The 26,573-nt window shown below is 39.1% G+C and overlaps 2 protein-coding genes across 2 annotated transcripts; both read left to right on the forward strand.

The window, feature by feature from the left end:
- Nucleotides 1–1,489: 1,489 nt before the first annotated feature.
- Nucleotides 1,490–4,029, forward strand: LOC125779267 (uncharacterized). Its single transcript, XM_049460327.1, has 2 exons — nucleotides 1,490–1,990; nucleotides 3,388–4,029. Exons 1-2 carry the CDS (start codon nucleotides 1,677–1,679, stop codon nucleotides 4,010–4,012), a joined length of 939 nt encoding a protein of 312 aa, XP_049316284.1. The 5' UTR covers nucleotides 1,490–1,676; the 3' UTR covers nucleotides 4,013–4,029.
- A 69-nt stretch (nucleotides 4,030–4,098) lies between these two features.
- Nucleotides 4,099–25,873, forward strand: LOC105231254 (ATP-binding cassette sub-family A member 17-like). The gene is made up of 20 exons (XM_049454514.1): nucleotides 4,099–4,176; nucleotides 4,405–5,637; nucleotides 6,397–7,244; nucleotides 7,304–7,656; nucleotides 7,720–8,055; nucleotides 8,120–8,246; nucleotides 8,321–8,515; nucleotides 9,732–10,448; nucleotides 10,512–10,687; nucleotides 13,456–13,783; nucleotides 13,857–14,442; nucleotides 14,499–14,642; nucleotides 16,615–17,853; nucleotides 18,669–19,513; nucleotides 20,583–20,935; nucleotides 23,937–24,272; nucleotides 24,329–24,455; nucleotides 24,523–24,717; nucleotides 24,790–25,506; nucleotides 25,577–25,873. Exons 1-20 carry the CDS (start codon nucleotides 4,159–4,161, stop codon nucleotides 25,758–25,760), a joined length of 9,057 nt encoding a protein of 3,018 aa, XP_049310471.1. The 5' UTR covers nucleotides 4,099–4,158; the 3' UTR covers nucleotides 25,761–25,873.
- The last annotated feature ends 700 nt before the right edge of the window (nucleotides 25,874–26,573 follow it).

Below are 26,573 nucleotides of genomic sequence, written 5' to 3' on the forward strand. Positions count from 1 at the left end.
GAAAGTAGACGGCGAAGTCTTCTGTCGGGTGCACTTCATCAACTCTAGTTTAAGACTATGAGATCACTATAGCGTCGCTGGGGTGGCTGTCAAAACGGTAGCGCTTGCTGTATTGCTCAAAAGTGAAGTCTGCTTCATTCTAATAGCCGGAAGGCAATAGTGGTTTTGAGTGTACTGTCTAAGCGCTCAAAAATGATTAAGGAGTGCATGAGATCATTAACAGTAACTATAGGAAGTTAGTCTCTTGTCTTGCGCTGGATCTATGGACCTCCAGGGTGCTCGACAAGCGCTCATCCACAACCAAAACTTTTAGGAATGCGGGACCTTGTGAACCATTAGAGGTCTTCCGATCATCTTGTACTTATCAATCTTGTCACAAGTGTAGGTGCTCTAACTGGATACTGCCTAATAGGTTCACATGCGGTGCGGCTAAATATTTTGTCGGGCACTTTTTGTCAAAGATGTATGGAGGAAAGCGAGGTGGAATCATCCTGTTACTTTCTTTTCCATTACCCGGGCTTCCGCCACACTAAGATTGAAATATTTCGGTAGACATATCTTTGGCTGAGATTGATATTGACCGTCTAAATAAATTTGTGGTGCGCTCAAAACGTTTCGTCGATCTATAAGGTGATGTACTTTAAGGAGTTTTTTGGAGCACAAAGGACAAACATCTGTTCAAGGGAGATCCACCGAATATTTTCCTCGGATGAAACCTTCAATTTAATGCATGTTTCAAGACAAAGTACCATGAGGCCACACATAAGGTTTTCGAGCATTTTGGGAACTACGGCATTGTTGGAAGCTCGACCTATAAACGCGTGAAAGACTTTGTATATTTCGGACCAGCATAGATCCGCCTGGAGATTAGGCACAGAATAACCTTCACGACTGGTGCTTTACTGAAATCGGTAGACAATTGGGAAGCAATTCCTTCCCTCGCTCGATATGCCTCTCATCATTCCCGACATGAAACATGAACGCTGACGAACCGAGAGGAAACTCGAACTGTATAAGCTCTACGGCGAAATGGATGTAGCTAAGCACATACAAATCGAATCAACACACTGGTTAGGCTATGTCGTGCGCATGGAAGATGAATCATTCGATTCCAAATCAATAGATGGACAATGAAAACAAGGTCGCGTACGCATCCATTGGAAGGAAAAAGTACATAGCGACTAGTCTGCACTTGGGATGTGCAACTGCTGTGACCTCGCAAGGGTAGAGGGATCTGCCGAAGTTTTGTGTTCTCGACCACACCGACCCACAGTTATAGTACCAAGGAAGAACCCAATAGTTTCGTAAAAAGGTATATATGTATCCGACAAGGACCTAAATTTATATTTAGTTATGGCATTGATTACGCCAACGTAGAGCAAAAATATATGAAGATTTTTAAATAAAGATTTGCTAATAATAATAAGTTAAATTTCTCAAAAATCTTTACGTACAAATATACTCAATTCGAAATTAATTCACTTACCCATGTTGAGTAATATTTATAGAATTTTGTGAGCAACCGTTTTCCATTACTACACAAATTTTCTTCACTTGTAATATTACACAATTCTTGATTCAGTTTTTTTCTTCAGTTGTCAATAATTTTCATAGAAGAAACTTCTTCCGTGCGCTTGAATTATATTCACTTCATTGGAAAACCGCTTTGTATAAAGATGATTTCCGATAATTCTCCGCTCAGCAGCGAACACTCTGAAGACGATTCGTTGCCATCCAATTACCATTGGCTCCGTTTCAAATGGATGTTTTGGAAAAATTGCTGCATGCATTGGAACACACGCTGGGAATTTCTATTCGCCGTACTTATGCCCAGCATATGCAGTCTCATAGCAGTTATCCTACGCATTAACATACCCGCCGAACACCTCACGACCATAACTTATGGCGACACGGATATTCAAAAAGCATGGAGGAACGTCATACGCGAAGTTGATACGCGCGGAGGTATTCTAGAAGAAAGTTTTGATAAGTAAGTGATTGCATATTGAAAGTAATATAGGAAGATCTTAGTAGTTATAAGTGTTATTCAACTCAAAATTGCTTATTGTAGTCCGATTTGGCTAAAATCACATCCATCTCACATAAGACAGAATTTAAACTATGTCAGACTGTTTCGAAGACAAGTCTCAATTAAAAATGATTGGCTTCCAATTATACTTTTTCAAGCTACCACATACCGAATATGTAGACCTAAGGGGTTAGATCCTTCAGACCTTATATAGGAAACATGGATCAATCTATAAAATATATTAATAAAACTATGTGGACATTATTCTCTGATAATAATGTGACCAGTTGAAAAAATCGGTACCGTACTTCTCCTAGACCAGTGCTTTTATTAAATTAGTTTCCGTTACTCTCGTTGACTGTATGATCAGTATCTAAGATATCATAACAATTATATATGGGGAGTGAAAATAAGTCGAAATGCTGCAGGTTAGGTACAATAAGCCATATATACCTAGAGTAGTTGAGATCAGTCCAGACCTTCTGGTCTAGTGTCAATGTAGGCTGGTCTATTGAAGTCTTCCAGACCGACATAATACCATTTGATGCTAAAAATCGTTTCTGTTGTTCCCCTAACCCCCAGCTACCCTGTATATCGATTACATCCTTCTTCGAAAAGCTTGAGTTAAAAAATATTTAGATGTATAAATTGAAACGGTGTTGCCACCGTATTATAATTATAAAAATAATTTACTTTTTGAAAGAATAAATTACACCAAAAAATAAAGTATATCAAGAAATCTAGATTAAAATAATATAAAAGATGAAACGGTGTTGCCACCTTTACTCGAATTGAAAGCTTATGTTTTTTTGTAAACAAAAATATGTCAACGAAATTTGAACTATAAAATTACTAATATTAAGTTATAAAATTTTGTCTTGCAGTGTTGCCACCTTATTCGAAAAAAAAGTTGACTTTTTGAAAAAATTGAAATGCATAATATTGTACAAAAAAATCTTGAGTTAAAAAATATATACAAACATATACACATAATATGAAACGGTGTTGCCACCTTTTCTCAAAATGAATGTGTGTGTTTTTTATGTAAATTGAAAAAATAATCGTAATGAAATTTAAAATTTATAATAGTACAAAATTTAGTCTTGTTGTGTTGCCACCTTTTCCGAATAATAAATAAAAAAAATTGACTCCTTGAAAATACGAAAATACCTAATCTTACATAAAAACATCTTGAGTTAAGAAAATGTATATATATTCGCAGAGTTGCCAACTTTTTCGAATTTAAACATTTAATAACTTTTTGAAAATTTGAAAATATGGAAAAACATGTTTAACCTGTTTTTTTTATTATTCTACTCTAATTTAATATTTGCGCTTTCAATGTTTGCTTTCTCCAGTCCAGTACATACTCCATATGTACCACACCTTGGCATCGCGTATGCGCCAGATTTCGAAGCAATTAACAACATAATGGAGTTCACATTTAATAAGTTCGAATGGGACAGTCCATTTATAACCTTTAACACATGCGATGAACTTCGCGAGAAGATGAGGACCGAACACTACTTTGCTGGAGTATGTTTTAATGAGGACGTCTTTAATGTTGAAACTGAATCCATATACAAAATTGGCATATATCCAAATCGTTTGGATTACATTATTATATTTCCCAGCGAGTTGCGCTTATATCAGGAATATATAGGCGAAACATGGGACACAACAAATGTATATCCGAATTTAGGGCAGCAAGAACGTAAAGGTGGTCCAATACCCTATATAACGGAAGGTTTTATCATGATACAGAAGTCGATCTCAGAAGCGTATATAAATTTAACTTGCAACGTCACGGTTGAAGATGACATTGTATTAAGGAAATTTCCAAAAGCCGAGCGTTATTATGATCCACTTTCGGAAATGTTGGAGATGCGTTTGTCGTTATTGATATCCATGGCGTACATAACCACAATATTGTATTTATTACGAGTGGGTATACTTCAGCTACGAGCATTTATTTTATGTTGACATGATTAATGTATTTTCAGATTTTGGTCAATGAACAGGACCTTGGCTTAAATGACTTGCTGGCCACTTTAGATGTGACGTATTTCCTACAGTTTTATAGCTGGTTTACTTTTTCCTTAATCTCATTATCCATTGGTTCAGTCGTCATGATACTAATTTTAAAGGTAAGTGTGCTAATCGTTAGCTTTTCTAGTACGTGAGAATACATTTAACTGAAAGTGGGAGTTACGATGTATCTGCATAGCTGAGATGTTCTCATACTTGGCGTTTTCGAGAAGTTTCTGCACATCTAGAAAGTGTTCTCATCGTTTTCGAAAAATTCTATTAAATGTAAATTTGCATCTCGAAACCATACCAATAACAAATATCTCTCATATCTATAACCATTTCAGATTCCTTGGAACAGCGGCTTCTGTGTCTTCAGCAGAACGTCTTCAACATGCTTATTTGCTCTCTTTACCGCCTATAATATAAACACACTGAGCTACTGCTATATGATATCGAGACTGATTCGAAACCGCGATATGGCCATTTGTGCAGCGCCCATTTTTTGGATCGTCCTTTATTTACCATTTTCGATCGGCATCGATTTATTCCCCAATTACCATCCGTATGTTTGTTTATTTGGCAATACAGCTCTGGCGCTAGCATTACAGCATATATTTCAACTTCAATATCATGAAGGCGTTAGTTGGCATAATTTCTTTAAAACTCACTGGTCTACGCCACACCATGCTGTAGGCACCTATGGCATCATAATATGTGGCACGAGCATAATGCAGTCATTACTGGGTATATGTGCACCGGTTATTGGTCGCACGTTCTCCAAATTGATAAAAGAACTAAATCCGCGTAAGAAGGAGCGCGTGCGTATTAGTTCGGAAAATACCCGCTATTCGAAAACAATTATACTGGAGGTTCGTGCAAATTTCAAGGCTCCAGCTGTGGAAGTATTGGCATTGACAGTGCAAATTGGTGAGAAATTTGTGCTCGATGAAGTTTCATTCAATTTATTTGAGGACGAAATCACCATGTTGATGGGTCATAACGGTAGTGGTAAAACCACTTTAATAGAAGTTATTGCCGGTCTTAAGCGGCCGACTTCTGGTAAAATAGTTATTAAAGAGACCACTGGTACTGGTGACTTTGGAAATTCGCGCGATTTTGTTGGTGTCTGTTTCAGCGATTCGCTGCTCTTTCGTAATTTGTATGTGGCACATCAATTGCTCTTATTTGGCAAGTTAAAGGGTCTAAATTCGACTGATGTCAAAAAAGAGAGCACGAAGTACTTAGAGGCATTGGAGCTTGACAAATATCGCTACACACTCACAGAGAATCTAACATGTGGCCAAAGGACCAAGTTAGCGGTGTCGTGTGCGCTTATTGGTGGCAGTAAGATCGTGCTGCTGGACGACATTGTGCTGAAATTGGATGTGCGTGACTACAAACTTATTTGGAAGCTATTGGAACGTGAGAAATTCGGACGTGTTATATTGGTATCGACAAATTTAAGTCGTGAACCGGAGCTACATGCTGATAATATTATTATGATTGCTCAAGGACGTTTAAAATGTGCTGGTACTGCTCAGTTTCTAAAGTCCATGTATTGCTTTGGATGTCATTTGGTAAGTTCTTTTTCTGGAAAATTGAATTCTTTAATTTAAAACTTAATGCGAACGAATCCAGATTTTTATATGGCCTAGGGCTGCCAACTTGGCCTATACCTATACTCTGCTAAGCGTGGCCGAGGTCCATTGGTCTAGTGCTAGAAAGCAAAATGCTCATAGAAATCCAACTCAGTCCCATTCTACTCTCTGCTCTGGCTAGATTATCGGCGTTGCAGTTGCTTGCGATTCCGCTGCAGGCAGACATGCAAGACTCGCTGATAATGAAGTAGCTTAAAGCAATTTCTAGTGAAAACAGACACTCTTTGAGCACACAGTTAGCAAGCTCAACGCTAGTATTGCTGTTCTGTTGTCCGAGTGAAAGCTCATCTCCCTAAAAGACGTCGCACTTCGTAGCAGTATGTCTACCACCTACTTAAATCTGCTTGAAAAATACTACAGTGGTCCGATAGCCAAAAGCCAAGATTGACGGAGCGCTTCTTATATAAAACTCTCTTTACAACCTTCCCTACCAACTCCAACCTCTGCTTTAAAAAGCTCACTGCGTCTCTTTGCTTACGACTTCTTGTCTTACACATATCCCTCTTCGGCATATAAGCAGAGAAAGAGATGCCTCGTATTGATAATGCTACGCCGTTTTACAAATTTTCAGTAATGCAGCTGATGCTGCCCTTCTTGGAATCCAATCATATACTTTACTCCTTCTGTTTCCTTCACACAAGTTATGTTTTGATTTTCTAACACCTTTTCCTTCAATAGCTCATATCGAAATCTGAGAACTGTAAGTCTGAAGACATAACCGAACTGCTGAGCACTTTTTTGGATGATATTGTGGTCGCTTGCGATCTTATATTGGAATTATCGTATCACATCGAATCCACCGATGTGGAAATACTCGAGTCACTACTAAATGCGCTGGAAAAGGAGAAAGATAGACTGGGCATTGTCAACATAACGATAATTGAAACACGCATTGAGGAACTCTTTTGTAAGCTCGGTGCCGAGCGACCCGCCTATGATGATCGCAAACGCTACTTCAGAATCTTCAATGGGCTAAGCATTACCGAGGGCACTGCCGACGACACGTTGTTCATGAAAGCGAATATAAAACATAAGATGAGTGCATATGAAAAGTGCTTTACTCACTGGAGTGCCATGTTTTACAAGTTTGTCATCATACAAAATTCCTATGCACACTATTTACCATTGTTCCTGCTTATGCCATTCTTGACCGTCGTACTTTGTATAATCGGCATAGTGCCCGTAATCGAAAGGATGCCAGAAAGAGGCTGTGACATAAGCGATTACAAGGATGCCATAACTCTGATTAGCTATCCACAAAAGCCAACCATAAAAATGACTTCTTTTGCCGAGACATTTCACAAATATATGTATTGGCGTAATAGCAATGTTAAAGTCACTTATATCAAGAATCAACTAATCGGCGAATATATATTGTCGCTACAACGACAGCAGCCCTACAATTATCTGGATGAAAAGTTAATACTTGGCTTGTCCATGACGCAACAGGTGGTGGGTTGGTACAATGGCTATTTGCCGGGTGTGCCATCGCTCGTTCTAAATCTCATACACAACGCATATCTCTGGTAACACAAGCAATGCGCCAAACACTCGTGAAAGTCTGCTTCATCTCTTCCTTTTACAGGCTACTACTAAATACGACCAATGCCAAGATCAATGTATCGCTGGAGTTGATGCCGATTGAAGAAGATATTGATGTTAAGGAATTATCGAAAATGACATTCAACATGGGCAGCATAATGGCTTTGCACCTGTCCTTTATTATATGCTACATAATATCCGTGCGTATAATTGCCTTGATTTCGGAGCGTACAAGCGGTTTTGAGGGCCTGCAGCGTTTGGCCGGTATGAATGGCTTAAACTATTGGACAAGCATGTTTTGCTTTGACATGGTCAAAACATTTGTCGTTGTGGCCAGCTTCACCATTCTATCGTGGTTCTTATTAAGCTCAGCTTACTTAACGACGGATGTCTTACGTAAGTGTTACTGCAATTTTCGTACAAAGCATATCAAATGACATTTCAAATTCAATTCTATAGGTTGGGCATTCTTTTTACTATTATCGACAAGCGCTGCCTTAACTTCGACCAACTATATACTCAGCTGTTTCTTCTTCAAAAGTAGCTACGGTGGTTTCTTGAAAATTTCAGCATTCCAGGCGCTTGGTGCCATCTTCTATGTGCTCTTCTCCAGAAGTTTCAAAACTTATATCAAAGCAATAATGTTTCTACCACGTCTATTTCCCTTGTATTCATTTTGTCGTGGTTTCGAGAACTTGTATGACTACAATATACAATTGCAATTGTGCGAGAATGAGGACATCAAATTCGCCGCAGTGTCTTTCGAACATTGTAAAATGCAACCAAATTGCTGTGGTGAGTGTTTGTTGTACAACAATTGGTGTAACATTGCGAAAATGTATAATTTCTTCAACTGCAGAAATGCCGACAATTTCGGTGCGCGAGGACATGCTCTACTTATGGTTAATTATCGTTGCCGGCGCGATTTTTTTACTGATTTACGAATACCGTGATATCTTTAAGCGCCCCACACCATTTGACAATTAGTAAGTATTAGTTTTTTTATAGTTTACATAGTAAATAAGAAGTGAGAACTAAAATTGTCCAACTTTTCAAAAAGCGATCGTGCATTAGACGAATACAAACGTCGACACGCTAGCGATTCTTATATGGTAGACAACGTCACAGCCGAAGTCATACACGTGCAGTCATTGAGACCGCGTATGCGTCATTATTATACCGTTATTTGCGAAAATTTGGGCTTTTTTCGGAAAAACGAAATTTTGGTAGATCGTCTATCTTTCACTATTAAACCGTAAGTAAAGCATCTAGAGCTTTGAGGGGTTACATGGGTTTTCTCGAGAAAAAACTCAAATTTTTGTTTCAGGAAAAAAAAAAAACTAAAAATTTTTTTAAAACTTTTTATTATTCGAAACATACATATATACATATTGGGTAGTCGAAAAAGTCTTTTCGTATTTCTGATCAAACTTCAACTTATTTTTTTATATGTGTAATGAACTTTGTTGAACCAAATTTGTACCATTTTGGTCAAACACTTTTTGCTATTTTCCCCCTGGAGACATTATTCCATCAGTGTAAAACTTTTCTGGTTTCTCGGCGAAAAATTGCGACAAGTAATTTTCACAGGCTTCTATTGAAGACAACATTACTCCATTAAGGACGTTCTGCATTTGATGAAACAAGTCCGATATTACAAGGTCAGGGCTATATGGTGGATGCATCAAAACCTCCCAGCCGAGCTCTCCCCATTTTTGCCGAGTAATCAAAAATGTGTGTGCTCTAGCGTTGTCCTGATGGAAGACGAAGTCCTTTCTGTTGATCAGTTCTGGCCGTTTTTTTTTTATTTACAAACATTTTGTAGAAATTTCAAAGAAAAATATTCAAATATTTATTACCAGCAGTCTCTCATGTCTCATCCATTGTCACATATCGACACAAAAACTCGGCTTTATTGAGCTTGAACATCTCCAAATACTGCTCCGAATCATCATATCATCGATGTTTTTTGTTAAGAGTGAGCACGCGCGGCACCCACTTTGCTCAGATCTTTCTCCTATACAAAATATTCGTGAATAATACGGTGTAGACACTCAGTTGATATCTTTGGAGTGTCTGCTATTCGACTAACTTCACCTTACGGTCATCCAAAATCTTTTTTTGACTTTTTTGATGTTTTCAAAACTTAAATCTCAAAACTAAAAACTTTTTTTTGGGAATCGACTGCGTTCATCGTCTTTAGAGCTCATTTCACCACGTCTAAACTCAGCATATCATACTTGATAATTGATATTGCTGGAGTAGTATCTGGCAAATTTTCTAGTTCGTATATCCAAAACTATCACTCGGAACATCTTCAACATTCAGGATAATATTCTAGAATGCTAAGCGAACCAAATATGATAATTAAAATATTGTTTTTTTCGTAGCCGTGAAACCCGTGTAACCCCTTAAAAAACAATACAATCAAAACCGCCTAATAACTACAAGTATTTCTAACAACTTTGCAGCGGTGAAAAGTTCGGCATCATCGGCACTAACTGTAACTATACGAATGCATTGCTGCGTCTAATTGCTGGGCAGGATAAACCAAGTTTTGGACGTGTTTGCATCAATGCCGTACAAATGACGGAAGAGCATAATAAAGCACTCGCCCATATCGGTTATGTGCCCACTGTTAGTTGTGTACATACGCAGATGACTTGCTATCAGGTTTTGAAAATGTTTTGTACACTATATGGCTATCCACGTCATCAAATCCATGAAATCGTTGATGATTTCGCCAGACATTTCGGCTTACACTCACACTTCCATACACGTTTGTCACAGTGTAGTTCGGGTATAAGAGAGCGCATTTCCTATTCCATAGCGATCTTAAAGAAGCCCGCACTCTTGTGTATCGGCAATTTCAGTTGGAGTGTGGATCCGCATGGCAGACGTCAACTGTATCGCCTGATCGATGGCTTGCGTAAACGTGGCACGGCCATAGCGATTACGTCCGTTATGAATTCTTTTACCGAGATACTCTGCACTAAGATTGCGGTCATACATGAGGGACGTTTTCTGCATATCGGCGAACCGCAAAAGATAGCGCATGCAATTGCCGCAGGTTATTCAATTTCGATGCGCATGAAGAAGACGGTGCAAACAGCGCAAGGCGTCACCTCGAAGGTCTACTTTCGCTTAACCGCTTTTATGGAAAAAACATTTCCCAGCTCCAAATTGATGTAAGTGCCGACAACAGATTTATCTTTACTCGTATATAATAATAACAATTTCCATGATTTCAGTCAAGAGGGCACAATAATGAGATACTATATACCCTATCAGAGCACCACTTTGGGCACTTTATTTAAGGTTCTGCGCGTGAATTCATTTCAGCTGAATATCGATAGTCTTACGATCACTAGAATCAACATGAATTATATATTCGAGTTGATAGCCGATGATGCGCGTAAATCCAAGAGCTTATGAACACACTGAACTACCTGCAAATATAGCCTATATAGGCATCTCATTAGAAACTTGTTGCGTTCGCTTAATTTTCATTTAGTTGAGTTATAATTGAATTAATATTGAATTAATATTTTTAATATTTGAAATATAAATTTTCAAGTTCAGTTAAAGAAATGCTGTTCTTTTTTAACATTAACGGCCTCATCGACAGAATTTTTAGTGACCATTTTGTCAAAACATACAACATGCAAGGAAAGTGAGTCTTTGAATTTATAAAGAGACCTTATTCGTCAATTTTTGAAATACACTGTGCCGTTTTCGATCTTTTTTTTTTAAAGAACGGTTGTTAAGTGGATGGCTACAGATCAAGTTAGGAACTGGGTAGAAAGTCCCAGCTGAAAGTAAAACTCTATAAAACGTATTTTTCGTCTGGTACTTTATGAGCATGAGTTTATTTTCCATGGGAAGTCTCTCATCCTAGGCTGCTTTCTTCCTTTTTTGGGGGAGTGTTTCTTTTTTGGAATGTTTCGCCTTTTTACTTTACCCAGATTACCTAGAGGACACTTGGTCTTAGACCGGAAGTCGCGAGCTACTTAAGCCATATGTAAGAGATTGGGTTCGGATCACTCTCAAATGAATGGCGCTCAGAGAACTTTGCTTACTTGCGTGAATTTCTACACATGATTCCATTTTCCGTAAAAGTGTACAGCCGCTGGCGTACGCTGATAAAATTGATATAATTGGCTTCAACAACCAAATTGAAGCTACAGACAAACAGTCGTCTCACGTACGACTTGGCTCCCACATCACTGTTGACAGTCATAACTTCGAAGTCTATCTGTGAATCAGTATTAACAGCAACAACAATGTCAGCCTCGAAATCTGAGTAGGCAATTGAGAAGAAAAGTCCTCTCTCCGCGAGCAAGGACCAAAGTCTACAAGTCACTTATTATACTTGTCTTGCAACATAGTGCAGAGGCTTGGTGATGACAATATGTAATAAGTGGGCGTTAGGAGTTTTCGGCAGAAAGCTTCTTCGAAAGATTTATGTGGAAGTAGGGGAAGAGGAAGATCACCACTCCGTTGGAACGACTTTGGAAAGCTTTTCATGTAGCTGTCATGCAACTAGCATTCCTCTATGCGAATTTCATAAGACTTAGATTAAGTTTCATCCCGAAAGCTGGTAAGAGATCCCACGTCACGGCCAAGTTTCTTACTGAAAACTTTTGAGACTGGCTTATAAGGAGTCTCCTTCCAAGAGACCATTTAACAGGAGCGCAACAAGCTTTGAGGTTAAATTGAAGCTCAAACACCCTACATTCAGCACTTCCCACCGAAAGTAGTCTTCTGGTTCTACGACACCATAATCGAGTTCATTATGTTCTATGAGGTCTTGGTGTAGTGGAGGGCTATAGAGCTTACAATGAGCAGCGTTCATCAACATGTGTGGCCCTCAAAGATTCACACCAACCAGGACACTTAATGTAACTTTGCATATATATATTGCCAGTAGATATCGGCGGAAGGTGTATGGCCGGGAAAGACGCTATGAGACTCAGATAATCTAGGTTTCTAAATGAAGACATGTCTGGATATTCGGAAATTCTCAGACGATTTGTCTTTAACCAAATCTTTTGGATCATAGAGTTACGAAACCAAAACCTGGCGACCTTTTTCTCCGCCCACACACCTCCATTGTTGTGAGTGGATAGAGTGGTGATGCGCTTCTTTACGTAAGGGTCATTGTTTGAGGGGAACGTTGGGCAAGGGCAATGACTATTTCAGAGTTCTGCAAGCCGATATTGCGGCCGTTAAGGAAGCAGCGGTTTTCAGCTCCGGTGTGAAGCCTCCTTCAAAAAAGTGGTTATCCAATCTGATAGCAGGGCGATTAAACTCACAAACCCTGCGTTCAGGATGGGTTAAGTAATACCTTACTTCATTATCAATGGCATTGAGTCACTTTGTGATATGACTAGTATGAGTGATAGGCCACAGCGGAATCACAGACAACTGTAAATCTCATGAGCAAGAAAGAAAGGTATTCTAGGCAACCTATCCGTTGAAAGGGAATGGGCCGGTGTTCCACTCTTTTCGTTTGTTCTACTACTGAATAGCTATGCTTCGCGGGACCTTAGGCAATGCTGGACTACAATCGGCATCTGCCATGTTGCAAGATCTTTCTGGCAAAATCTTAAGCGTAAGGTATCAAGTCCTTTCCCCTCAGTAAGGTTAGTCTCTCTCTAAATACGGGGATTCTGACAGGTCATACCCCGTAAGGTTGAGAAACTTACCGGACGCCAATTGCGGAAACTTTATGAAGGAAGACGAAGTGGAAACATTGCAACACTTTCTAGTCGAAAACTAGAGGCGTTCTATTTCTATGGCTTCACAAAGCTCTGCAATCAGTAGTCCAAGTAAGATTTCTAAATCAACTAACCTAAACTATTGTTCAAAGCAACAGTTCACTATCAAACAAATTTTGAGATCGGATCACTACAATATATATCTTTCATACAAACTGATCTTCAGTTACTGCTGAGCGCCGTGACAGTCAACTGTAATGCATGATGCATGTTTATAAAAAATTTCGGTACAAATCTGCTTTACGTTATGCGCATAAGCAGCAGAAACAAGCTGTTTCCCACCACTGTGCGCAACTGTGACTTGCGTCACTTGTGAAAGCAAAAAAAAAAATTAAGTTTCAACTGTCAGTTGTTAAAATTAGAATTTTTGAATTTTTTTTCCCAATTTGTATGATTTAAAACTGCTGCTTGTAAGTCAGCTGCTTGAAAATGTCATCGGACGGCTCAGCGCTGAGCTCCGGACGCTCCGAGGAGGAATTGGAGCCGACCAACTACAACTGGTTACGCTTCAAATGGATGTTTTGGAAGGACTGCTTTATGCACTGGAATACGCGTTGGGAGTTTCTTGTCGCGCTGCTAATGCCGAGCCTTTGTGCGCTCATCGTGATCATATTGCGGTTTAATATTTCGGCTGAGCACATAACAGCCATGCCGTTTAGAATCGAGGACATTGATGCAAATTGGAAACGGCTGTTGGACATCATTGTGGGACGTCAGAGTGCAATTGAAAAATATTTGGGCGCGTAAGTGATATGCTTATAATATTGAAACCTTATTTCCTCCTAATTTACTGCATGTTCGCAATTATTTTTTAAGTCCTTCGTACAATGTGTACGCACCACAGCTGGTGATCGCCTATGCGCCAGATTTTGAGGCAATCGTTAATATTATGGCATTGACGGACAGACTACAATTAAGAAGTGATCAATATATTAGTTTCAAGACATGTGAAGAACTGCGCGCGAAAATGGCAACTGAGTACTATCTGGCCGGCATTTGTTTTCACGAAAGCGTCTTTAATATTGAATCGGAATCCATATATAAAATTGGCATATATCCGAATCGTTTGGAGTATAAAATTATTTTTCCCAGCGAATTGCGTTTATATAAGGAATATATAGGCGAAACATGGGACACCAGATATTTATTTCCGAATGTTGAGAAGCACGAGCGTCACATGGGTTTCGTGCCGTATTTGGGTGAAGGCTTCATTTTGATACAGAAAACAATTTCCGAAGCTTATATTTATTTGACATGCAACAAATCGCTGAGCGATGAATTATTTCTGCGCCGTTTTCCAATAGCCGAACACTATTACGATCCACTTTCCGAAGCGTTGGAGCTACGCTTATCGCTGGTATTAGCTGTGGCATATATTTGTACGCTCCTGTATTTGCTAAGGGTAATAGCATAGTAACAAATGCAAAGTGAAGACAATAATCGCTAAACATTTTTCAGATCCTAATCAATGAGCGTGAAGCCCAATTGCATTCGCTTTTGGCGATTTTCGATGTGACCTACTTCATACAATTCTATAGCTGGTTTGTCTTCTCGCTGATTTCTATATCCATTAGCACCACTTTGCTGCTAATAATTTTAAAGGTACTGTTCAGTTAAAGTAGTTAAGTACCATAAACGAAATTATATTTTTAGTATCAGTGATATAATATCGTGATTAAAAAAATATGCGCATAAATCATTGAAAATAATATTAGAAAGCATTCGTAATTGAAACTCCTTCAAAAATGGTAGCAAAATGTTTATACAGGGTATACGTATTACGCTTACCACGAAGCTTGTAACTCCCAGAAGAGAACATCGAAGACCCTATAAAATAGCAAGCCACATGAAAAGTCCCGGTCTAACATATAGACGATGCTGGTAGGATTAAATCCATAGGATTTTTAGTTAGCTTGAACCTTAAAAAGACGCGTTTTTACAGAGTTGGTCTGGAAAGTAATCGGACTGATCTTCTCCCGCCGCGACTGTTCTCTGTGGAGGATGATCCTGGCTAACGAACAAGCGGTTGAACACTTAGAGAGTTAGGACAAACATTTTTGCGCTACGTGTCTCTGTGAGTGGTGTAAGCCGAAAATGCAGCGTTCGTTAGAGCAGAGATACGGAATGAAATTCTGTGTGAAACTCGATAAATCTGCGACAGAGATGTTTGATATGATCAAGCAGGCTTACCCAAATGTAACTTTAGCAAAAAGTGGTGTGTTTCGGTGGCACCAGGGCTTTTTGGAGGGCCGGGAAGAGGTTGCTGATAACGACCGAAAGAATGAGCTAATCCAAAGTGAAAACGATGCTCAGAAGACATTCTTTGGCATCAAAGGCATCGTCCGCTATAAATTTGCTCCTCCTGGACAAACTGTTAACGCCAAGTTTTTCTTGAAAGTCCTCGAAAGACTCAAACGAAGGGTCAGTCAGGTCCAACAAGACATTGCAGCCGATTGGAAGCTGCACCACGACAACGCTCCGGCTTACACTGCCTTTCTTGTGAATAGCAACCTAAACAAGGTCGGCATCACAACGCTTCTGCAGCCGCCCTACAGCCCAGATGTGGTCCCTGAACTTTTTTTTTTTGTTTCCTTGCCTGAAAAGACCGATGAAAGGCAAGCATTTTGAGACGACAGAGGTGAACCAAGTAGCATGCACCTCGGCTCTCAAGGCTTTTTCGAAGAATATCTTCATTGCCGGCTTCAATGCTTGGAAATCGTGCTGGCAGGGCTCCATCGACGCAGAAGGGGCCTATTTTGAAAGCTTTTAAAGAATTGTAACGATTGGTTTTACAATTTTTTTTTAAATCGACTCAGTCCTATTACTTGCTGAAACCCTGTAAAAATAGATGTAACTCCAGTATTTTACTTCGAAGTCCAATCGACAGTCATCCGAATAGATAGCTCACAATGAGCTCGCTTCCAAGCAAGGGATATAGTCGATTAACGTCTGTAGTTTGGCCTGCGCATGGAATAATTTTTATTGACTACCTTGAAAAGCATCAAGCACTTTTAGGGTTATTCGACCGTTTAAAAGACAAAATATTCTAAAATCGGACGCATTTGAGAAAAAAGAATGTGCTGTTTTACTAAAACAATCCACCGTCGTGGCACAAGTCAGTAGAAACGATGGCTAAAGTCTATGAATTGGACTTCGAATTGCTTGCGCATCCACCGTTTTCTCCAGATCTGATCTCCAGTGACTATTTCTTGTTCTCAGATCTTAAAGGAATGCCCCCTGGGAAAAAATATTCGTGGTATGAAAAAGTGATGGCGGAAAATGAGGCCTATTTTGAAGCAAAGGACAAATCGTAAATCAAAAACGGTATCGAAAAGTTGGAGGGTCGCTATTATCGGTGTATTATTTTTAAAGGAAATTCTTGTTGAATAAAAAAATTAAATTTTTCAATAAAAATTGTTTAACTATTGTAGACCGCGAACTTTTCAAACTTGCTAACGGTGAAAGAATTTTTCAAATCCGTCAAAAAATAATTAATCCAAGTATTTCCTCTTTGTAATATTATTACAGCTAATACTGCTAACAGTGAACTATATCTTCATTACTTGATTTTCAGATTCCTTGGAACAGTGGTTTCGGTGTCTTCAGTAAATCTTCGTACACTTGCTTATTTGCACTCTTTACCGCGTTTAATATAAATACGCTCAGCTACTGCTATATGATATTTAAACTATTTCGTAATTCTCATATGGCAATTTGCGCTGCACCCATTATCTGGATTATGTTGTATGCACCATTTGCCATTGGCAATCACACGTCACCGTTGAGCGATGTTTTACATCCATACATATCTTTACTTGGCAATACGGCATTTGCATTGGCATTGCAAAATCTATTTCGACTACAAACTCACGATGGTTTGAATTGGTCGAATTTCTTTAGAGAGGATGGTCATTCGGTTTACTACAGCATTGGCTCTTACTCTTTGATAATGTGTGGTACGAGCATAATTCAAGCTTTGATTGGCATATTCGCACCGATTATTGGACGAACTTTGAGCAAACTGGCGAAAGTATTTAAACGCAAGCCGCAACGCATACGTGTCAGCACAGATAGTAATCGATTTTCGAAAACCATCATATTTGAAGTTAGAGCAAATTATAAAGCACCCGCCGTGGATGTGATGGCACTCACAGTGCAAGTCGGCGATACAATTATTATTGAGGATCTTTCATTCAGTTTGTATGAGGATGAAATCACTATGCTGATGGGTCATAATGGTAGTGGCAAAACCACATTATTAGAAGTTATCGCCGGTTTTAAGCGACCGACATCGGGCAAAATCGATTTCAAGGGCGATACTCTAAATAAAGAATACGGCAGTCCACGCGATTTTATCGGTATCTGTTTCAACGATTCGCTGCTCTTCTGCAATCTGTATGTGAAACATCAGCTGATGCTATTTGGCCGTTTGAAGGGTCTAAATCCAACTGATCTAACCAAAGAGGTGCATAAGTATTTGGCCGCTTTAGAGCTTGATGGCGAACAGTATACGCTTACTGAGAATCTGACATGTGGTCAGAGAACCAAATTGGCTGTTTCTTGTGCGCTTATCGGTGGCAGTAAGATTGTGCTACTGGACGATGTTGTGCTGAAATTGGATGTGTGTGACTATAAACTTATTTGGAAACTATTGGAACGTGAGAAATTTGGACGTGTAATATTGGTATCGACAAATTTAAGTCGTGAACCGGAGTTACATGCAGATAACATTATTATGTTGGCTCAAGGACGTTTGAGTAGCTCCGGAACTGCGCAGTTTCTTAAATCCATGTATTGCTTTGGTTGTCATTTGGTAAGTTTGCCTGAATATCCATCTAGAGCTAAAGCTAGACCTAGACCTGGAACTTGACTTACACCTAGATCTAGATCTAGACGTAGATCAAGACCAATACTCAGACCTAGACATAGAGCTAGACCTAGATCTAGACCTATACCTGGACCTAGACTTAGACCTAGACATAGAGCTAGACTTAGACCCAGACCTGGAACTTGTGTTAAACCTAGATCTAGATCCAGAGGTAGACCCAGACCTATACTCAGACCTAGACGTAGACTTAGGCTTAGACCTAGACCTAGACATAGAGCTAGATCTAGACCTAGACCTGGAACTTGACTTAAACCTAGATCTAGATTTAGACGTATACCCAGATCTATACCCAGACCTAGATCTAGACTTAAACATAGACCTAGACCTAGATCTAGACCTAGACCTTGGCCTAGACTTAGGCTTAGACCTAGACATAGAACTAGATCTAGATCTAGACGTAGACCCAGACCTAGATCTATACCTACACATAGAGCTAGACCTAGATCTGGACCTAGATCTATACCTACACATAGACCTAGACTCAGAGGAAACGGCGGAGATCCGTTATATGTAAATATAAATCCGGACTGGTCTCTCAGTTTTTGAGATAAAAGTTTGTTTGTCGGAATCGTTGAAGTCGGCCCACTATAGAACGATTAAACTCATTTGATAGAGATTATTATCGCAAGCAATTATACAATTTTCGGAAAACTGATAGGATGGGAAGTTTCTTTCATACTGTTTATTGTTTTTCATTTCACTACTAATACTTTTAATATTATGTTACCTATTATCCATAGCTTATATCCAAATCTGAAGAATGTAAGTCGGAGGAGGTTACCCAGCTGCTAAGTCAATTCATACCGGACATTGTGGCCGCTTGTGACCTTGTGCTGGAATTATCCTATCACATTGAATCGTCTAACGTTGAAGTGCTCGAAACTGTGATCAGGGCGTTGGAAAACGCCAAGGAGGAACTAGGCATCATCAATATAACAATAATCGAGACACCAGTTGAGGAACTCTTTTGTAAGCTGGGTGCTGAGCGACCCGCATACGATGACCGTAAACGTTACTATAGAATTTTCAATGGTCAGAGCATTGTTACCGATGACCACAATGAAGAAGCACTTTTCATGAAAACAAATATACATCGCAATGTCAGTTTCTATCAAAAGTTATATAATCAATGGATTGCAATGTTTTACAAACTATTCATAATTAATAGTACATACTATATTCTGATTGCTACAGTGCTACCGATATTTTGCTTATTTTTCTGCGCAACCCTTATGATACCTTATATGACAATAGTACCGGTTTTGGATAATGGCATTACTGATTACAAAGAGGGAATTACACTGCTCCATATTGGCGCGGAGCCCGACAGTGCCGTGCAATCCTTTGTCGAAACCTATAATCGCTATATGTATTGGCGGAATAGTAATATAAAGATAAGAAACATTAAACATCAATACATTAATGATTACATAATGAATCTCGAACGCGAGGGGGGTCAAAGTCATTTAAACGTAAACATGATACTTGGCTTGTCCGTACGTAATCATGTGATTGGCTGGTTCAATGGTTATTTGACAAATGTCGCACCGATTCTTTTAGACATTCTGCACAACGTGTACCTTTGGTAAGTGAAATACGATTATATAGGGTGATTTTTTAAGAGCTTGATAACTTTTTTTTAAAAAAAAAACGCATAAAATTTGCAAAATCTCATCGGTTCTTTATTTGAAACGTTAGATTGGTTCATGACATTTACTTTTTGAAGATAATTTCATTTAAATGTTGACCGCGGCTGCGTCTTAGGTGGTCCATTCGGAAAGTCCAATTTTGGGCAACTTTTTCGAGCATTTCGGCCGGAATAGCCCGAATTTCTTCGGAAATGTTGTCTTCCAAAGCTGGAATAGTTGCTGGCTTATTTCTGTAGACTTTAGACTTGACGTAGCCCCACAAAAAATAGTCTAAAGGCGTTAAATCGCATGATCTTGGTGGCCAACTTACGGGTCCATTTCTTGAGATGAATTGTTGTCCGAAGTTTTCCCTCAAAATGGCCATAGAATCGCGAGCTGTGTGGCATGTAGCGCCATCTTGTTGAAACCACATGTCAACCAAGTTCAGTTCTTCCATTTTTGGCAACAAAAAGTTTGTTAGCTTCGAACGATAGCGATCGCCATTCACCGTAACGTTGCGTCCAACAGCATCTTTGAAAAAATACGGTCCAATGATTCCACCAGCGTACAAACCACACCAAACAGTGCATTTTTCGGGATGCATGGGCAGTTCTTGAACGGCTTCTGGTTGCTCTTCACCCCAAATGCGGCAATTTTGCTTATTTACGTAGCCATTCAACCAGAAATGAGCCTCATCGCTGAACAAAATTTGTCGATAAAAAAGCGGAAAAACCGAACACTGATTTTGGTAATAAAATTCAATGATTTGCAAGCGTTGCTCGTTAGTAAGTCTATTCATGATGAAATGTCAAAGCATACTGAGCATCTTTCTCTTTGACACCATGTCTGAAATCCCACGTGATCTGTCAAATACTGATGCATGAAAATCCTAACCTCAAAAAAATCACCCGTTATAATATTTTTTACGATTTTAAATTTTTGTTAACTACTGTAATATTTACCCGAAACATACATACATTATAAAGTAATATGAGTTAATGACTGCATATTATCACTATTTTTCAGGGACCTGCTGAACACGACTAATGCTAAGCTAAACGTTTCCTTGGATTTATTGCCACCAGAGAGTAATGTCAACATGAGAGAGATATCTCCAATGCGTTTCAATATGGGCAGCAGAATAGCGTTCCACATGGCGTTGATCATGTGTTACTTGTATTCCGTACGTTCCATCAATTTGGTCTCGGAACGCATAAGCGAATTTGAAAGCTTACAGCGTTTGTCTGGTTTGGGTGGAATTAATTATTGGATATCCATATTTATTTTTGATATAATCAAAATTTGCATTGCTTTGACAATTATCACGTTCTTGGGTTGGTTGGTGTTGCCGTCAAAATATATAACACCGCTACTTTTCCGTAAGTATGATGAATAATAATTCATAACACCGGTCAACAAAAAAAATATTTTTCTTGGGGTTTCTGTTCTCATGCTTGAATTCTGATTCCAGACATTGAAAAACACTTAAATTTTAATATTTAATTCATTAAGTTTGCTTTGGGCTGATCTACATCGATAAGTATATTATTACGAGAGAGCTCATATGAGCATAAAAGAAATACAAAAAATATTTACTTTTAGACAGTAATTTCTTGTTATATTACATTTAAATATTATAGTTTATCACACATATTGTATAAAAACGACTCTTGTATCTAAAAAAAGTTTTCTAATTATAATTTATAGTGAAATTGTAGAAAAAATATAAAAATCAGTCATTTCTGCTTAAAAATCGAAAAATTGCTCTAATTTCTACGAAAGCAAACTTTAACCGGAAAAAAATTGTTTATCCTTATTTTTGTCATAGGAGAAACTAAAATTTAACATGTAGATGTCAGACCCAAAAATCGTGTTGACTTTTATATGAGATTAACATGGAAGGTTACTATATTCATATACATTTGTCTATGGTGGGTCCTTCACTATGTAATTTCGTTTGAGAACAGCTGCGCTTATTCAACTTTCTCACTGTCAACTCCCCATTCAACCGCTTAACCGTTATATGCTCGAACAGCTGATATTAGTAAGCTGTGTTTGTAAAATATTTTCTCAAATTTTTTGGAATGGTTTTTGTTTGGTAACCTAATGAAGATGGTAGATCCAAAATAGCATTTCCTGAAAATTTTACTGGATAAGAGCGAAGTTATGAAAGAGAGTCGATTCAGGTTTGGGAGGATGGAGTCATGTGTAGAAGTTCATGCAACTTGGGGGTGACCAGAATCGATTTTTTTATATATGGCTCAAGCAGTGACTTCCGGTCACTTCCAAATTGCGTGAACTTCTACAACTGACTCCATCCTAGACCAAGTATCCTGTGGATAGCAAAAGAACATCCGTTATAAGGCGAGCTAAAGTGAGAAGGCGAACCACCCATCCCCGGTGTTGTGCGCTGGTTTGAAAGGCAACAACAGTCTCGGATGAGAGACCCCTCTTGATGACGACCATCGCAAATGTATTAAGAATTTCGACGTAAGGGGATGCATCTGGATTATCCGGTCCCTTAATTGGGAAGGTGCCGCTGCTCAATTGGTTAATGTCCTACACTACCTCGCTGTCTTGGGATCGAAAAGCGACCAATCAGATCGATCATGTTATGATAGACGGAATACTCGTCTTCAGTGTTCTAGGCGTGGCTATGTACCGAGGTCCTTGCATTGACTCGGTGACAGAGATGTCTTGTTGCAACCAAGATGCGCACCCGCCTTTGTGCAGCAAAAATGAATGGAGCAGAAGGAAGGTTCGACGTCGAAAAACTGCAATCACAACTGACAGCCAACCGAATTTCTACTTTACTTGCACTCCTGCTCTCTGGGAGACTCGTCAGCAACTCGGTACAAGGGAACTATGGAACGGCATTTCAAGTTTCTTAAGAACAGCTCCAAACAAAACCATTGGCTTTCGGAAAATGTAAAAGAACAGCTGGCACGATTAGGAGTGCCGTGTCTCAGGGGAGAGAAAACAAACTGGCTACCTCACAACGTTATGACCGACCACAACACGTGTGATGGGATGGATACCGAGAGTTGAAGAAGAAAGCCAGACACAGTTGCAGGCAAAAAAAGATAGAGCCCGAACAGCGGCAATACTCGAAAATTCTTCGAAAAGAGCAGCCACTAATAAATAGTTTTAAGATCAGAGCATACTTTTGTAGAGTCTCCAGAGGTGATCCAGTAACTGATGCCCAAAGCAGATTGAAATTGTAGAGGGTACACTGCTCCGCCGGACGTTCCATTTCCTATGAAGAAGTTCGAAAGCAATTACCAGTCTGAAGAACAACAAAGCTGCGGGGGCCGATAGATTGCCGGTTGAGCTGTTCAAATGTATGTATCAGCTTCTTCGTAGAATATGGTTGGACGAAAGCATGCCCGACGATTGGAATTTAAGTGTGCTGTGCCCAATCCTCTCCGAAGACCAGTAGTCACCGAAAAAAAAAAAATAAAATAAAATAACAAAGCGATCGTTTATTTTCAGCATTATCACGTTTAATTCCGAAGTGTTCTGTGATCAGCTGGCTAAATTAAGTGATGCACTCAAACAGAAGAGGCCAGAATTGATTAATGGAAAATGTGTAGAGTTCCACCAAGATAATGCGAGATTCATACAAGTTTGATGGCTCGCTAAAAACTTTTGCTGCTAGAATAAGTTGTGCTACCACACCCACCATATTCTCCAGACATGGCACCTTCGGACTATTACTTGTACCGGTGTCTGGCTTTTTAGTGGTAGAACCTTCACCTCAAATCAGTACTTGGATCAGGTTTTTGTGGCAACCATCCATTTCCTTCAAGATGTATTGGATCATAATGCAGAATATATAATTTCATAAAATATTTTCCAGAATAAAAAAAATCGTGTTTAAAGTGCGCTGAAAAAAACAAAATTACTTAGTGAACGACCCATTAATATCGAGGAATATGTAAGGAACGACAATTCTAGAAAATTAAGGAGGTACGGCTATCACACTTGCGATTAAAGATAAGAGTTTAATTTTTCAAAGTCGAAAAAGGACGGAGCTACATATTTTATAGAAGACATTTAAAGAATAATTTTGATAGCTCAATCAATTTGTAATAAAATATAGGTACAAAAGACCAAGAAAGCGGTAAAAAGTTAATCCAAACAATTGTCAAAATTTCGACGAAAAGAGAAGACAACATTATTGTTAAATGTTAGAAATGTAGAATATGATAGTATGACTACTAACGGGCCAATGCTTCCTTTAGACGTCATTACCGATAGTAGAAGCTAGTTTTGTGTGCAATTATTTTGAAGATTTGAGAGTTCGTTTCCTTTATGACAATTCTTGGCAATAAGCAGTCAATGCAATATGCTTAATCATCATTAACGCTATCGTTTCAGGCTGGATCTTGGGTTTACTGCTGCTGGCGAGCACTGCTGTGGCTATGACAAACTATGTGCTGAGTGCGCTATTTTTTAAAAACAGTTTCGGCGCATACTTGAAAATCACCTCAATACATGTTATCGGCATCGTGTTTTTTATAGTGTTTTCCAGAGACTTAAGACCCCATGCCGATAATTTACTATTCATACCACGAATATTTCCATTATATTCATTTTGCCGAGCTATTGAGAACCTCTACGACTTTAATGTACGAAGTCGCGTTTGCAATGTGGAAAATATAAATATTGCTTCGGTGGTTTTGGGCCGTTGTCAAAGGATTCCCAACTGTTGTGGTAGATAGTTAACTTTTTTTTAACAAATATTTTTTTATACAGAGTTTTTTACACAGAAACACCTAAAATTTCGGTAGACGAAGATATGTTTTACTTATGGATGATTATAGCTATCTCCTGGTACATATTATGTATATACGAGTACAGGTATTTCTTCACGGCCAACATACCGTTTGACAACTAGTAAGTAGTTTAGCACATAAAAAGGAAATAATGAAATGCGATATTACGAATTTGATAATTTACCTAGCGAGCGTGCATTAGAAGAATATAAGCGACGGCATGCTAGTGACGCTAACGAGCCGGACAATGTCACAGCCGAAGCCATACACGTGCAGACACTGCGTCCCCGTTTACGCTATTACTATTCCGTAATTTGTGAGAACTTGGGTTATATTTGGAAGGGCAAACTTTTGGTGGATCGACTCTCTTTCACAATTAAACCGTGAGTATGCTCTACACACAATTGATACAAAAATACCAAAGACGTCTCAAACTGTTTCTTTTACCTTTGCAGCGGTGAAAAGTTCGGCATCATCGGCACTAACTGTAATTACACTAATGCTTTGCTAAGACTTATCGCGGGACAGTATCATCCAAGTTTTGGACGCGTCTGCATTAATAGTGTACAAATCACGGAAGAGCGTAATAAAGCACTCGCCAATATCGGTTATGTGCCCACGGTGGGTTTCGTACAGCCGCAAATGACTTGCTATCAGGTTTTGAAGACATTTTGCATACTATATGGCTACCCACGTCATCAAATCAACGATATCATTGAGGATTTCTCCAAACATTTTGGCTTACACTCACATTTTCACATGCGTTTGTCACAGTGTAGTTCGGGTATAAGAGAACGCATTTCTTATTCCATAGCGATCTTAAAGAAGCCCGCACTCTTGTGTATCGGCAACTTCAGTTGGAGTGTGGATCCGCATGGCAGACGTCAACTGTATCGCCTGATCGATGGCTTGCGTAAACGTGGCACAGCCATAGCGATTACATCCGTTATGAACACTTATACCGAGATACTGTGCACAAAAATTGCGGTCATGCACGAAGGTCAGTTGTTGCATATCGGTCGACCGGAGCAAGTAGCCGAAGCGGTTGTAGCCGGTTACTCGGTTTCGATGCGCATGAAGAAGCAGGTGCATACGCCGCACGGCGTTACACTGAAGGTGTACTTCCGCTTAACTGCTTTTATGGACAAAACATTTCCGAATTCTAGATTGGTGTAAGTTGTGTCGAGCAATGCAAATTTTTGTATGCTTAATGCCATAATATTTTTGGTTTTATGCTTGCAGGCAAGAGGGTACTATTATGCAGTTCGTCATTCCATATCACAGCACGACGTTGGCTGTTATATTTAAGACATTGCGCTTGAATTCATTTCAGCTGAATATTGAGAGTTTGTCGATCACTTCGCTTAATATGAATTACATATTCGAACAGATAGCTGAGGAAGCTACGAAATCGAGGTCCACTTAAATAGTTCTCTTGAAGTTGTGTTACAATCATAAATGTGCTTATAATTCGGTTTCTAATATTTTATTATTAGATGTTTTTTTCGTTTAGCGTGTTTTGGTTTTCTATAAACTTTGTTGATTAAATAATATGTGTAATATGTGAAATACATATATGGAATTTCGTTATTTAGATGAAATATTGTTTGCACAATTTTCTTCGCCTAGGTCTATGTTAAGGACTAGGTCTAATTATAGGGCTAGGTCGAAGTTTAAATTTAGTTGTAGGTCTAGGTTTCGTCTAGATCTAGGTCCAAGTCTAGGTCTAGGTCTAGGTCTAGGTCTAGGTCTAGGTCTAGGTCTAGGTCTAGGTCTAGGTCTAGGTCTAGGTCTAGGTCTAGGTCTGGTCTAGGTCTAGGTCTAGGTCTAGGTCTAGGTCTAGATCTAGGTCTAGGTCTAGGTCTAGGTCTAGGTCTAGGTCTAGGTCTAGGTCTAGGTCTAGGTCTAGGTCTAGGTCTAGGTCTAGGTCTAGGTCTAGGTCTAGGTCTAGGTCTAGGTCTAGGTCTAGGTCTAGGTCTAGGTCTAGGTCTAGGTCTAGGTCTAGGTCTAGGTCTAGGTCTAGGTCTAGGTCTAGGTCTAGGTCTAGGTCTAGGTCTAGGTCTAGGTCTAGGTCTAGGTCTAGGTCTAGGTCTTGTTCTAGGTCTAGGTCTAAGTCTAAGTCTAAGTCTAAGTCTAAGTCTAAGTCTAAGTCTAAATCTACGTTTAGGTCCAGGTGTAGGTTTAGCTATTGGTCTGTTTACCCTTCACCTATACTCACGGCGTGAGTCACTGTTCTTCT

Source organism: Bactrocera dorsalis, chromosome 1 (genome assembly GCF_023373825.1).
Source record: "Bactrocera dorsalis isolate Fly_Bdor chromosome 1, ASM2337382v1, whole genome shotgun sequence".
NCBI lineage: Eukaryota > Metazoa > Arthropoda > Insecta > Diptera > Tephritidae > Bactrocera > Bactrocera dorsalis.